General features: G+C 37.8%; 1 protein-coding gene across 1 annotated transcript in view; it reads left to right on the top strand.

The window, feature by feature from the left end:
* The window catches only part of ARL8A (ADP ribosylation factor like GTPase 8A), a 44,795-nt gene that overhangs the window by 11,191 nt on the left and 19,695 nt on the right, over positions 1–13,909 (top strand). The window contains exons 2-3 of the mRNA XM_060772496.2: positions 11,881–11,961; positions 13,054–13,127. Of these exons, the coding sequence (XP_060628479.1) occupies positions 11,881–11,961; positions 13,054–13,127 (155 nt within the window). The remainder of the gene's footprint in view (positions 1–11,880; positions 11,962–13,053; positions 13,128–13,909) is intronic.

Below are 13,909 nucleotides of genomic sequence, written 5' to 3'. Positions count from 1 at the left end.
TCATGTTCTTTTCTCCATTAAAATGCTAGCAGTTTTAGGTATTTGTACTCTTAAGCGCAATTGAAGAAACTGGCTCTGGCAATTCTGATTGTGTTAATAAAGCAGAAGGGCCTGTTGCTGGAAGCTTGCATATAAAACAAGCAGCTTATTTTGTTTTATCCACACCCACACTTTGATTTGAGAATTCATGCTTTGACTTGAATGCGCAGTTTGGGATTGTGGGCAGATGCACAAGACATGACCATATCTCAATGACTTCCATTGTTGCCCAGGAAGAAAGCTGGAAAAAAACCCTTTTTGTTTTACTACAGTCCCAGAAATTCCCAGGCAGAATTGCCAGTGTCAGAGGATTTGGGGAGATATAGTCCAAAAAGCAACTATTCCAAAATAAGACAATGGTAGGGTGTATGCTTTGATTGCGAAAGGCTTCAGATTCTGTCACCGTGGAAGACTTCTGGCTGAAATCCTGGAGAGGATATGCCCCCCTCATCCATCCACTATAGGGCATTTTGCGGAGGAGAGGGTTGGAAAAAAACCCACAAGATTTTAAGGGTGTAAATGTAGTAGAAATGCTCTCTAGCCCCACAGGCAATTTTTGAATTAACTCTCCCACTTTTTTACAACATACACATGTATTTGCCCAAAATTGACTTCTTAGAGCCACAAGATGATCCTGGGCCTGCACTTTGCCCGCTCCAATTTCTACAATATTGAGATGGTGATGTAAGGCAGCTTTTCATGTTCTGCACCCATGCTTGATTACAAGGAATGAAACTCCATTCTTACTGTTGGGTAAACTTTCTTAATCTGAAAAAAAGGCATAATTCAGATTGCAGAGTGTTCATCGGAATGAAGTCTTCATTGAGAGAATTGTTCTAGTAAAATGTATGTGTAGAATACTGCTCAATTTTTAATACAGGAAACAAGCTGGCATGGAAAGAGTGGAAATGTGTATTGAAGGGAGCTGAACTAGAAGCCCTGAGGGAGGGAGGGAGACTCATGCCGAGCCTAAAAGCTTTACCAGCAGAAACTCTTGCAGGCATACTGACTACAAGTTGCACAACCTTGGGGATTAGGAATTCGCTTTTTCTTTTTTTTAATGAAGCGAGACTTGCAAATCCCCTTCGAGAAGCATTCAGAATTCCTTCTGTGCAGTTTGGTTAGCCTAAAAGAAATGTAGGGAATTGGATGGAACATATGGTAATGTTGCTTTCATAATACAAAAGTCTCTGGCTTCTTTTACCGTGGAATTCTCCCTGTCTTGCGTTGGACAACAATTTCAAATATATATCAATTAGTACTTGCTTACTTAGTCTTCATTCTCAAAATCTAGTTAGAATTGACTGGTGTCACATTTTAAAATTTTAGCTAAGATAGACTGATACCACATTCTTCCTTTAATATCATGTAACGGTGCAGTCTCCCAGTTGCTTAGTCATCTGAGCGGATTGTAGTTGACCTCACACACATAACATATTTCTTGTATAGCTGTAACTGCCATCACTGCAGTGTTCTTCCCCAGAGGCAGTTTTGTGAGATGAAACAGTTGTATCTCTGGTACAGTTGTTAGTCCTGTAGTAATTGACCTAAATCATACTTTAGTCCTGACTAGTGTAGACCATGGCACAAATAGGGATAGATTCTTTACATCATACACAAAAAGAACAGCAGTTAAAAAAATACTTTTATTTAAAAAAGACCTTGCAGATTCTGGAATTATATCTTCATAGTTCAGACCCCATATTAAATAATGGTTGGTAACTAAAGCTTACTTAGAGCTTTGTACAATATCCAAAATGCAGTTATACTCGGGGGTGGGTGGGTGGAATTTCATCTCAATACAAGAGCACAATAGTACAAAGTAGAATCTAAATAATAATTTGATCATTTGGAAGTTCAGCCAAGATTAGAACTCTTTGGATAGTTCACATTGTCTTTATAGATAGAGGCACAATGTAATTGCTTTGTCATTACAACCTTCATTTTGGTTCCCAATAACCACCAGAAGTCCTGGATTTGAGATTTTATTCAGATTGGCTATAGAGTAAAAAAAAAAAAAAAAAGGAAACTATGCATGGCAGCAGGAAAGCGGCCATAATGTTATTAGCAACTCTTAGCCTCAAATTCTTGTAAGCTATTTTAGATACTGACAAGATCTGGCAGATACAAGCACCTAATGACTATATTAACATGAACCCAGCTGTAATGTTTGGCATATTTTGATAGGAGTTATTAGCTAGCTTCAAATAATTGAATGTTATACCTTTCATACATATTTGATAGTGATAAGTACCTTCAATAATATTCCCTATAAAATGATTCTTAAACTGCAGATGAGAAAGAAAAAGAAAATAAACCATCCCTTTCCTTCTTTAATTCTGATGAAAACGCCATTTTGATTAAGAATAATCATTTATTCTTACTCTCATAAGTTTAATCAGCTGCAGAGTTTTATCAGGGTTGGGTTTTTCGGTATGTTTTTAGATAGAAAAGAGTTACACTGCAGTTTTCTCTCCCCCTCTTTCTGTTATCCTCACTAAACTGCAGAGTTAAGAGCAGCATTTTCTGGAGAAGGTCTTCCTCCCAAGTCTGTATTCAGCCTACTATAGTTATGCTACTCATAATTATTTAGTTGTCTGTTGCATTTTAGTGATTGTTGTATCATACTTGGTCCTTATTATTTATGCTAATAGATATTATATTAAAGACAAATGCTTTTGGTATTAACTGTGCATGTCTCTTTTCAAACATAACAAAGGTGACTATTGTAAAATAGCTATGAGAATGAAACTAAGGTATCTATGTTTTATTGATACCAGTATATTCAGAGTGCTGTTATCTTCAGTACCAAATATTTCCCACCGAGCAGGTTTGCAGTTTGAATACATAATCTTGATAGCACACTGACACAGATCAGATTACAGGAAATTTAAAATCTTCATTCTTGGTTGGAATGATACCCAGAATTTGTCACACTCTCTCAAGGAGGACTAGATTCCAGTTTCTCACTATTTCTCACATTTTCTTAGCATTCTACACATTCGCCTACTAGGCGAAGAGTGGAATTTTGAGCTGAAAATGTATAGTTGTCTTTGAATCTTCATTTTCAGCTTCTTATTTGTATGAATGCTTTACCAGGGATATTGATACCTCATTCCTCATAGGTTCAGACAGTATACACAGGGAGGTTACAGGGTGTAAACCGCAGCCACACAAACATTTATGTCAAAAATATGTGCTTTGCTGGTTTGGCCTCTATGTATATTTGAGGCATATTCATGGGATTCCACATATAGTAAGGTGATGACATTTTTGTGGGGGAGCCTTTTGCACATTCATCAGCCACTCATGTGGCAATTTATGGGCAGCGGAGAAGTATTTTCACAGTGGGGACATGAGCTCATCAGATCCTTCACATAATCTCTCAACATCTGTGAAGGGGCTGTATGAACTGTCTTGTTATTGGCATGGTAGGAGGTCATTGACATACTTGCAGAAGGCAGTAAAATAGTTTAGCAGAGACAAAGTCCAAAAATATAGAAATAAGTTTGATAGAAAACAATGTATTAACGGTGTTGAAGGATTTCGTGGCCGGAAACACTGGGTTGCTGTGAGTTTTCCAAACTCTATGACCATGTTTCAGAAGCATTTTCTCCTGACGTTTTGCCCACATCTATGGCAGGAATCCTCAGAGGTTGTGAGGCCTGTTGGAAACTAGGTAAGTGTGATTTATATATCTATGGAATGTCCAGGGTGGCAGAAAGAACTCTTGTCTGCTTGAGGCAAGTGTGAATGTGCAACTGGCCACCTTGATAAGCATTTAATGGCCATTAATTGCTTAGTACAGAGAGAGGATGGTACTTGCTGTTATATCTCAGCTTCACTTTTTCTTGTGGTTTGGCTAAGTTTACTAGTTATATATCATCTTCTTACCTTATGCCCAAAATATGCTCCGAAAGGTTATAGACTTGGAACATGGGTGGGAACTTTGACTTTAGGAGATTTGGATGTGACCTCCCAAAAGTCCAAGCCAACTAATAAGGAAGTATAATTCAAAATATTTGGAACTCAAGGTTCCTCACACTTGAAACTAGCACCTTCTTTTTCTCATAACACAGAGTCACATGTTACAGGTGTGTAGGTCACCCAGAACTTGAAGGACTGGGGTTGTGTCACCCATTTCCAGTGTATGTGTGTTGTCTGCAAATGTTTGAAGAGCATCTTCTGCCTCTTGAGTTTATAGAGTGGAGTTTCTTTTTAGATACAAGATCTAAGTGCACACACTTAGAGGCAAATCTATAACTCCACTTTAAATTGAAAATGGTATTCATTTGTCTTATACCATTGTTGTAACGATAAATGAGATATGGCTGAGGGAATGAGATCATTTCCTTAGGGTTGTCAGGGGGCATCATGGGTTGTAAATCTAAAGATACAAACTTGAGTGTGGAAATGACATCTCATTAATTGTAGTCTTACAAGAGATTTATGTGAGCATAAGGAGGATTTGGGGACTCCTTGTTTGAGCCAAGAAATACCCCAGGGTGGTAGTTACTGTTGTGTAAGTGAAAAGGTGAGGGGAAAAGCTCAACTGTAGCAAGTATGTATGTATGGTGAATCTGGGAGCAATACGAGGGGTACTGTGAAATGATGGAGCTAGAATTACTAATAGTCCATAAAATTATGGTCCCCAACATAATTACTCAACACAGGAATTTCCAAAGAGGATGCAGCTTCTACATAGATGTAGTCATTCTCTGATCATCATGTAAAGAACTGTTTTCAGGCATTAGGGTATCTTTTTATCTTTTTTGGGTAGGCTTTCCTTATACTGTATAGCACAGTGGTGGAAAACCTGTGGCACACGTGCCAGAAGGGGCACACAGTGGTCTCTCTCCTGGCTCGCTCCCCAGTTGCCATCTAGTACTCAACTCACTCACCCGCAGCCGCCCCCCCCGGTTGGACACTCACTGGTATAGGAATTCTTCTACTCTGGCCTATATTGTCTTGTATACATGAAAAAGCTCTTCTGTATTTGTTTTTTTTATTACTTTCTTTGAAATATTTTTATACTACTTGATATTGTGAGATCCCCACCTTGTGCACATGATTGTATAATCAAGCTTATAGACAGTGTTAAGAACATAAAAATAAAGGCACTGCATATAGAGAAAATGAGCAGTGACAATTATTGCCAATAAAGAAATGCCTATGTAATCCTTTTTAGCAGGTATTGAAAACTGAATAGTGGTTCAGCCTCTCTAACCTTTCATGTGGGATGTTAGTATAGTATTCGAGTGGGTATGCACTTAGCCATTTTAATAATTCGCTCGTAGTAGAAAAGCCTAGCTGAGAGAGGCCTGACTCTATTGTTGGTGCCAAAAAACAGTCAACCCATTAAGTGAATTAACTTAAGTGTTAACCAATCATTGGTTCAGTAGATGTACTGTAGTTGGCACTAACAGTAAAGCCATCTGTACTTAATACAAGAATGCAAACCATGTATCAACTACAGTTGATATAGATGGTTTGCATTCTTATATTAACAGTGTATACTCTTGTGTTATTTGAGTTTGCACAATATTTCCTGAATTAGCTCTTTGTGGAGTCATATGATTATAACATAGCTGCTGGTTGAGGGCTTTGGTGGAAGAGTATAGCTTACGGTGTATTTTATCCTGCACTGTAATACTTCGCAAACATTGCAGCAAAAATATGAATAAAATATTTACTTCATGTAGAAGAGCAGCCTTATAATAATGGGAGCATTTTGTGAAAATCTGATTACTGTAGAAAATGTACATGCTTCTTGATGGCAGTTGGAAGGCTCCCTGGTGATTTGGTTTATGTGAGCAGAGTTGTAGACTTCAGGGCTTTGTTGCTGAGGTAGCAAGGCAATAAGAGAAGAGAAAATGTTTTTTATTGATGGAGTTTACATGCACACAGTCCAATCCTTAATTTCTTTTTAAAAAAAGAGAGAGGTGCTGTGATTTCTGTGGGTTCCTGAAAGGATTCTGGAGTACTTTGTTTTGCCCTTTATTTACTGTACGTTCTTTCTTTAAAACGGGGAAATGATAAACATCTTTTATATTCAGTTTAACTTTCTGTCCTCAAAATGTGGCCTTTCATCCACTTCCATCCAGTTTTGTGTTTTAAGTGAGTCTCCTCTCATACATACACACAAACACACACTTAATTTTGATGCAACTTTCAGAAATGAGCTTGTCATACTGGTTAAAAGTGCAGAGAATGTGGTAGATCCATCCCAAAACCCAGTGATATAATGACATTTTATTTTATTGTAATCCATTCTATCAGTGTTCTTGACTGCAAATATAAACTTGAAGGATGGTCTGGCTGAACCAAAACTAGTCACGAAGACTTTCCGTTCCTGAGGTTAACCTTGTGTAGATGTTCTTCACAAAACAAATTACAGTACAACCCACAAATCCACGAACTCCCTGAACTTTATTGTAGAAACAGGAAACCATGGAGAATAGTGAACGCTATTGAAATGATGGTTCCACCAGAAATGACCATAGTCTCACTGAAATACCTAGAAAATTCCTAGAGAGGTATCCTCTCACAGAATTTTCCAAGCCCTCTATTGAGTTGCTATAGTAAGTTCAAGGGAAGGGTAATGCGGAAGTGAGTGCTTTGCATGTCTACCTAATGTACATTGGATCCCTATTCTAGTGTTGGTCTGTGTATAAGCCCTCCCATATTTTTAAGGTAATTCTTTTTGTGAAAAATGTTTTGATTTCTACACGAATATATATAGTAACAATCTGATGTGATAGTCCCATTTTCCCCAATTGTTTGCATCCTGGGGCTAATGCTGACCTGGATCTTTGATAGCGATCTGCTAAGGCCAGGAGTTCTTATTCTAAATACTATGTTAGTGTTCATTACACTTTCAGATGAATATTTGCTAGAATTTGCAAGACATATAACTAATATATATAACAAAATAACTCCTAAAGTCACACTTTGTAGTAGTCCATAAGCGTCTGCAGTCCTTCCTATCTCTATGTTTTAGTACAGGGTGCTCTTAAAGCCATAATGGTTTGGTTCAGCTAGACTGGCAAGTCTGAGATGTCACATTATGTTTTCTCAACATCCCGCCCGTCCGTCCCCCCCCCCCCCCCGCCCCAGTTGATTGTGTGCATTGTGCTGCTGTTCAGTACAGTGCTTTTATCATCCCATCCGCTCTTTCCTGGCTTTTATAGGGAAGCCCTTTTGTATCATTGGGGTGCCAAATACATCTTACGAGAGTGATGACCTTGAATTGAATGACTCATCAGGTTGTGGAGAATTGGTGCAACAAGATTGTCCTGATCTCATTTGTCCCATAGGGATGACAAATTATGAGGAGATGTGCTCAGAATGATCACATCTCTGTTGGGTAGCATGCATTACCCTGTAAAGGAAAATGCCTCAGATTTTTCTTCATCTCTCCATGACACTGATCCTATACACTGTACTTCAATCAAGAAGGAGTTGCTGTCCTTTTAAATATAGTTATGATGTATCTATGAAGTGTGTATCTCTTATAAATTGGAACTGCATAGGTTACACTACTTTGAATTGCACTATACAGGTAGTCCCTGAGTTACAAACATCCTACTTACAAATGACTCATATTTAAGAATGGGGTTGGACAACAAGAAATTAGAGAAATCTTTCCCTAGAAAGGGAATTTAACTCCTGAAAGAATAAACTTCTACAAAGAGTTATCGTGGGGAAAAGGTGTCTCAACTGAAGCTTTCTCACCAATCCTTGTTTCCATAGCAAGCCAAAATTTTCAAAATCGAATTCTCACAGGGACAGAAAGTGATGTGAAATCTTCTGAGGAGGAACACAGACAGCAAAACAAACACCCTTCACTATGCTGTCCAAAGTGTGTGTGTGTGTGTGTGTGTGTAGATAGATAGATAGATAGATAGATAGATAGATAGGGCTGGAGTTACAGATATATTATCAGTACTACACATTCACTAGGATTAGGGGCACAGGACTCTTGTGAAACTGGAAAGAGCTGCTGCTTTTTTCATATGAGAGAACATATTTCTAGATCTTCCAGTATGATGCTGTGGTCAATTTCTGGTGGAAGTTGGACAAAAAAATTGCAATGGAGTACCTAAAGATGGAAAGGCCTGGAAAAAAAATCAGAAAAATGGGGCTGTTTTCCCCCATGTTTCTCCCCTATTTTCCCTGTACTTAGGAATTCTAGGAATCTTCTAGAAAGTACCTAGAGGATTCCTAGAATTCCACAAAAGTCAAACCACAAATGTGGAGAGCCAGCTGTAATGTTGACCAGTACAATATGGTGGCTGTAGGTAAAACCTGGTCTCTTATTGTCATATGGACTTTGGGCTGCATATTATTTTCATAGAATCATAGAATACTACAGTTGGAGGAGACGGAGACTACATGGGCCATCTAGTCCAACCCTCTCTTCAAGTTTGCCACAACTTTAATACAACGTGGGCAGCTTCACTGAATAGCAACCCCCCCCCCCTTCCCCATGTGATCTTATTTGGTACAATTATGTCCTCAGTCCTATTAGGTGAAGTTAAGACTTCTCCCTGTTTGGTGGCAATGATAATTGAGCTGGTTCCAGAATTAATGGGTTCCCTATGTACATTTCCTGCACATCGTGCTTTGTTCTGTTTTATCAAGATCTACTGGCCATGCTTCACTTTATAATGTCAGGTATTGGGCATCAGGAGCTGTGACTCTTACTATTTCCCAACTTAGAAATGGCTTCCTCTCGAAATTGGGGCTTGGTTGCACCTGAAATACAGTGGCACATCTCTTCTTCTTCTAGGATAGATTTATGGTAGTGCCCTCCTAACTAGTACCAAGGAAGAAATGAATTAAATGCTTCAATTTTTAGTTATTAGTTGTTGAATTGTGGCATTTTATCGTTTGGTTTTATATTTATGTAGGTTGTGAATATTATTACTGATCCCAAGTAGAACAGACCAATTAAACCATTAGAATTGACCCAAATGATGTCTTGTAATTCAGTGATTTAATCAAGGGGTTTTCCATAATAATAATAATAATAATAATAATAATAATAATAATAATAATGGTAATAATAATAATAATAATAGTGGTTTGCAATAAGAATAATGAGATATTATAATAAGAATAAGTTCCATAACTTTTTATTGAGACAGTCAGTAGAGGTCCATCCATGGTTGCTGTCTTGTGTGTTTTTGAATTATTGAATTGTGCGGTAAAGATCAAACACATTGATTCATCAAAGTTTCTTGCTATTCGTCACACATATCCCTCCCAGAATATCATGTTTGTGAGTGCTAAAAATGCAAAAATTGACATCACAGTGGAAGTTACAAAATCCTTCACAGCAGATTAATGGTTCTTACCTTTTTGATTTTGGACTACTAGTAGTTATTCCTTATAGATTCTTATCTTGTAATCCCTATGGGGCAGAGATGGCAAAAGAGTTTGTTTGTTTGTTTGTTTTTGCAGCCCTTAAACCAGACGTGCACAACCTTTGGCTCTTAGTTGTTTGTCCCAAGATTGCCCAATGGATTTCTGTGGCCAAGTGGGGATTCAAACCCTGGTCTCAAGAGTCATAGTCCAATGCTCAAACCACTACACCAAGTGATTATATGTTAACATAAAACATCCCTCTTTCAAATCCATAGATAGTGGACCTTTAAAAAGATTTGGGGGGGGGGGGGGTTGCAGTCCATGCAGTTGTCCTTATCTGTTCGAGGAATTCAGGATTTACTAATATTACTTTCTAAGTTTATGTTAAGAATACTAGTGGCATATACAAACACAATCTTTTTAGCTGTGAAGAATCAGAACTCTTCATTTTGAACAGCTTCTTCAATTTTTACCTCAGTATCATCAAAGCCCCCGTGTCATCTATATCAACAAATGATTTATCTCCTTGTTTAGGAATCCCAGCATGCCTTGGATGCAGTTTTTGACTTTAGTTCCAGAATAGTTTTGTGATTAATAATATTTATAATCTTTAAGCTAGTAGAAAATAGGATATTTGTGGTCATTGCATCAGTGAAGTCTTCACACTCTGTGTGAAATGTCAAATTGAACTGCATGATATGTTAAACCCCGGGTGTCGATTGCTCTGGTTGATTTAGTATAGCATGTTGCTTTGGAGTAGCCTATTATTTTCTCTCTGACAAATATCAGGATATGACTTTTAAAGAGGAAAGCTAGGGAAGAAAGCACAAAATCTTTTTGAATAGTCTGGGAGCCTTGGAAGATTTGCTGATGTGACATGTCTAGAAAAGCTGATGGCTAAAGCACTCATTTTTTTTAATTTGAGAGTTTCATAAATGCATTGCTGACAGCTAGATTTTAACCAGAGACTTGCAAGCTCATAAAACTTTGCAGTTCAGATGAAAAGCCAGAGAATGATAAAAGAGAACTGGATAAAGACAGATTTTCAGTTTCAGATTGCAGCAATGTGTCAGCAGTACACAATGCAACCAAAGCTTGATCTGGGAAAACATAACTGTGTATGCCAGCCTACAGCAGGCACAATCAGTAGCAGCTGCATCCAGAATCCTTTACGGAATATGTTTCAATAGCAAATCAGAGAGAAAAGGGGAAGACTGATAAGCCTGCCTCACCAAATGTATAGAATAGATCTATACATGTGGCCATGAAAATGAAAATAACAAGAAAAGTGAAGGCCTGAGAAAGAAAAATCAGCCCTGGCTGAATTTTTGGAAGAAGCACTCAAGTGGTTTCTAGAAGACTTGTAGAAAATGTTTTTGTCTGCTTAGGCAATGCTTTCCTGACCTGGTTGTTTCATTTCATGTGGCCATATTAGTTCTGGATTTAAAAAACAAAACTGCTGAAATATATTGAACTGCTCTTTTTTGTGGTGCAAGAACCTATTTCTATTCTATCCATATTAGTTATATCTCTGATACCAATGTTTTCTTTTAAAGAAGCAATCCCCAGGTATGCATCTATTTTGTTAACTAAGTTATTTTGGTAAAAGTTATCATAAACTTTATGTAGGACCAATCCAGAATAACACTGATATATTTTTTTTTCCAATGCAAGCCTTGACTTTCCATTTTTGACTCAGCCCATGCAGAGATTTTTATTTTTTAAAAACCTTTATCTTTATTTCCTCTCTTTGTTTCTGATGACATTTAAATATTACTTTAATATACAATTGTTTTGACTTTGCAGATTTGATAACTAACAGGTCTTCTGCCATGGTTCTGTGATCAACTTTCTCCAATCAGGTTGGAGGACTTAGAACAGTGGTTCTCAACCTGTGGGTCCTCAGATGTTTTGGCCTTCAACTCCCAGAAATCCTAGCAGCTGGTAAACTGGGTGGAATTTCTGGGAGTTGTAAGTGAAACATCTGGGGACCCATGGGTTGAAAACCATTGACCTAGAGATTTCTAGATAGAACACCTTTCTAGGAATCTCTGGGTCTTCCAGTGGATTTTGTGGTCAGCTTCCAGCAGAAGTTGACTGTAGAGTTATGCTAGAATACTCAGACATTTCTAGGGATGTATTCTCTCAAGTTAAAAACAAAAAAAAATCGTCATGATTTTTTTCCACATTCACCTGGGTCCTATGTCACTAATCCCAGCAAATGTGGAGAGCTAATTGTATTCACATACTTCTGCTTCCTTTTCAGATTGCACATAGTACGTTGGGTTTTCTTATTCATTATGTTTTCTGAACAGAGTTGGTCTTTTTGTCTAGAAGAGAGATGGGTATCCTTACCTACTTTTCCATATGCTTAGGTAGCTTGATTGCAGAGTTTGTACATAATAGAAAGAAACTATCAAGAGTTTTAGATTATTGTGAATTACTAACAGACCTATTTTTATTTCACCCTAGTCGGGGCAGTTCAATGAAGATATGATCCCAACGGTGGGCTTCAATATGAGGAAAATCACCAAGGGGAATGTCACCATAAAGGTGAGAAGCCAAGTTATTCATTATGCTAAGCAAGCTGTTAGATTGACAGTATACTTTTGAAGATGAGCTTAGGGGTTTAATAAAATGCAAACTGATCAATGGAGTTGAATTAACCACACCTGCTTTATGCAAATCATCTACTCCTTCCCTATATAATAATACGGCTTTTCAGTGTCAAAGACTTACATATTCAGTAGCCATTTAATGAAAAAAAAGTGTACAAATCATTAAATATGTGAGGAGGACTTTTCCTATTTTCTTTTTATTTACCGTATATTTTGTTGTCCTTCTTTCAAGGCTGCAGAGGTTTTGTTTCATTCAAGGCTTCCCTTCCACCACTTGAGTTCAGTTGGTTGCTATTGTGATGTTTTATTAATTCTCCATAGGTTTTATATGATGTAAACAACCAATTCTGTATTTTTAAAGACATGTCTTATGTATAATGCCAGTTATACACAATTCTTTATAAATTATAAACAAGAAGAAAAGAAAAGATTGTTCAGGGATATTTTCTAGTTTTACCTTTGGTGGGCCTTTCTTGATGATTGCTTGGTCACTATATCCAAATATCAAGTACTCTGCAGATTGCACAGAGGATTTGCTTGGTTTATCCTCGAAGAAAGGATAAGTATTTTGAGAATTCCTTTCAATTAATGTGATAGTGGACACTTGATAAATTGGCATTTTTAATAGCTTAAAATTCTTCATTTTTATGTATGTATATTGACAGAGAAAATGTCACAAGGATTCAGTTAATGTAGGTAACTGCTTCCTTTCCTTGTTTTTTTGTACAACAGCTAGTAGAATATAATGGATGATATTAATTTAATGTATAAGCACCTTATGATTTCATGAAGAATATGGGAGTATGAGAATGTTTTCATGAAGTGGAAGTTCGACATCTCATTCAAATAGTTTCCTTAGCTACAGGGAATATAGGCTGTGAAATCACAGTGAGTGATGATGCCTGAAGAGGTGTGGGAAGATGTAGTTTGGGCTGTAGGAATATATGTGATTCATGGAGAATACTTGTTTTTGCAGGTTTTCACCTCCTACTTCTCATTTGCATTTTCCCTTGTTGTTTCTCCACAGCTCTGGGACATTGGGGGCCAGCCTCGTTTTCGTAGCATGTGGGAGCGGTACTGCCGTGGAGTTAGTGCCATAGTGTAAGTAGTTTTTTTCCTGGGTGCTCAGTCTGTTACCAAGTTTCTCAAAGTCTGTTACTAGATTCCATAATAGTTTTGATAGCAAGTGAGACGTCCCAAGATGGAATTCCGTAGAAGCATGAAGATTGTTTTGCCTCCAGGATTCCTTTGAGTCTCCTTTAAGAACAGGATCTTCTCCTTCTCCCTCTCCTTCCTGGATTTAAGCACACAGCTATTATATACACAGGCCTCCCCTCTCTGGCTTTCATCTGGAGAGTGTCCTAGTGATGAAATGGCTCTTCTCTGCTTATGCAAAAGCAGAGGACAAACCAAAATGAGATGGGGAGGATGACGACACTGGAGACACAACCATCCTCTGACAGATGAGAAAAGAGCTACCATGCTTGTGTAAACCTACCAACTCAGAAGTTGCCATTCTGTCTGTGTGCTTGGAGAGGTGAACCATCTGCCCATTTTAGAAACAAAGAGACCTCCTACCTTCTTTATCCTTTTTATTGGGACAGGCGTATCCCGTGCCCAGAAAATGTTGTCTAGCCACTATGTTGGCCTTTGTCCTTAATAAAATTTGACTTGTTGATAGATATGTAATTTGCAGTTCAGTATACTGGATGCATTTTCAAGAGTAGGTTGCATAAGTGGGTCAGTTCAGTTCTGCTTCTATTTTTCCTCAAAAAAACATAATAGCTGTGAAAGATATGAACACTTTTGCCTCCCAGATTTCCTGTCTGTCTCCCATTCAGTTTCTAACATTCTTAACTGGCCGCTCCTTGTGAGCTGCAAAT

This window comes from Anolis sagrei, chromosome 4 (genome assembly GCF_037176765.1).
Source record: "Anolis sagrei isolate rAnoSag1 chromosome 4, rAnoSag1.mat, whole genome shotgun sequence".
Taxonomy (NCBI): Eukaryota; Metazoa; Chordata; class Lepidosauria; order Squamata; family Dactyloidae; genus Anolis; species Anolis sagrei.
The sequence above is the reverse complement of the archived record's forward strand: the minus strand, read 5'-3'. Positions and strand labels throughout refer to the sequence as shown.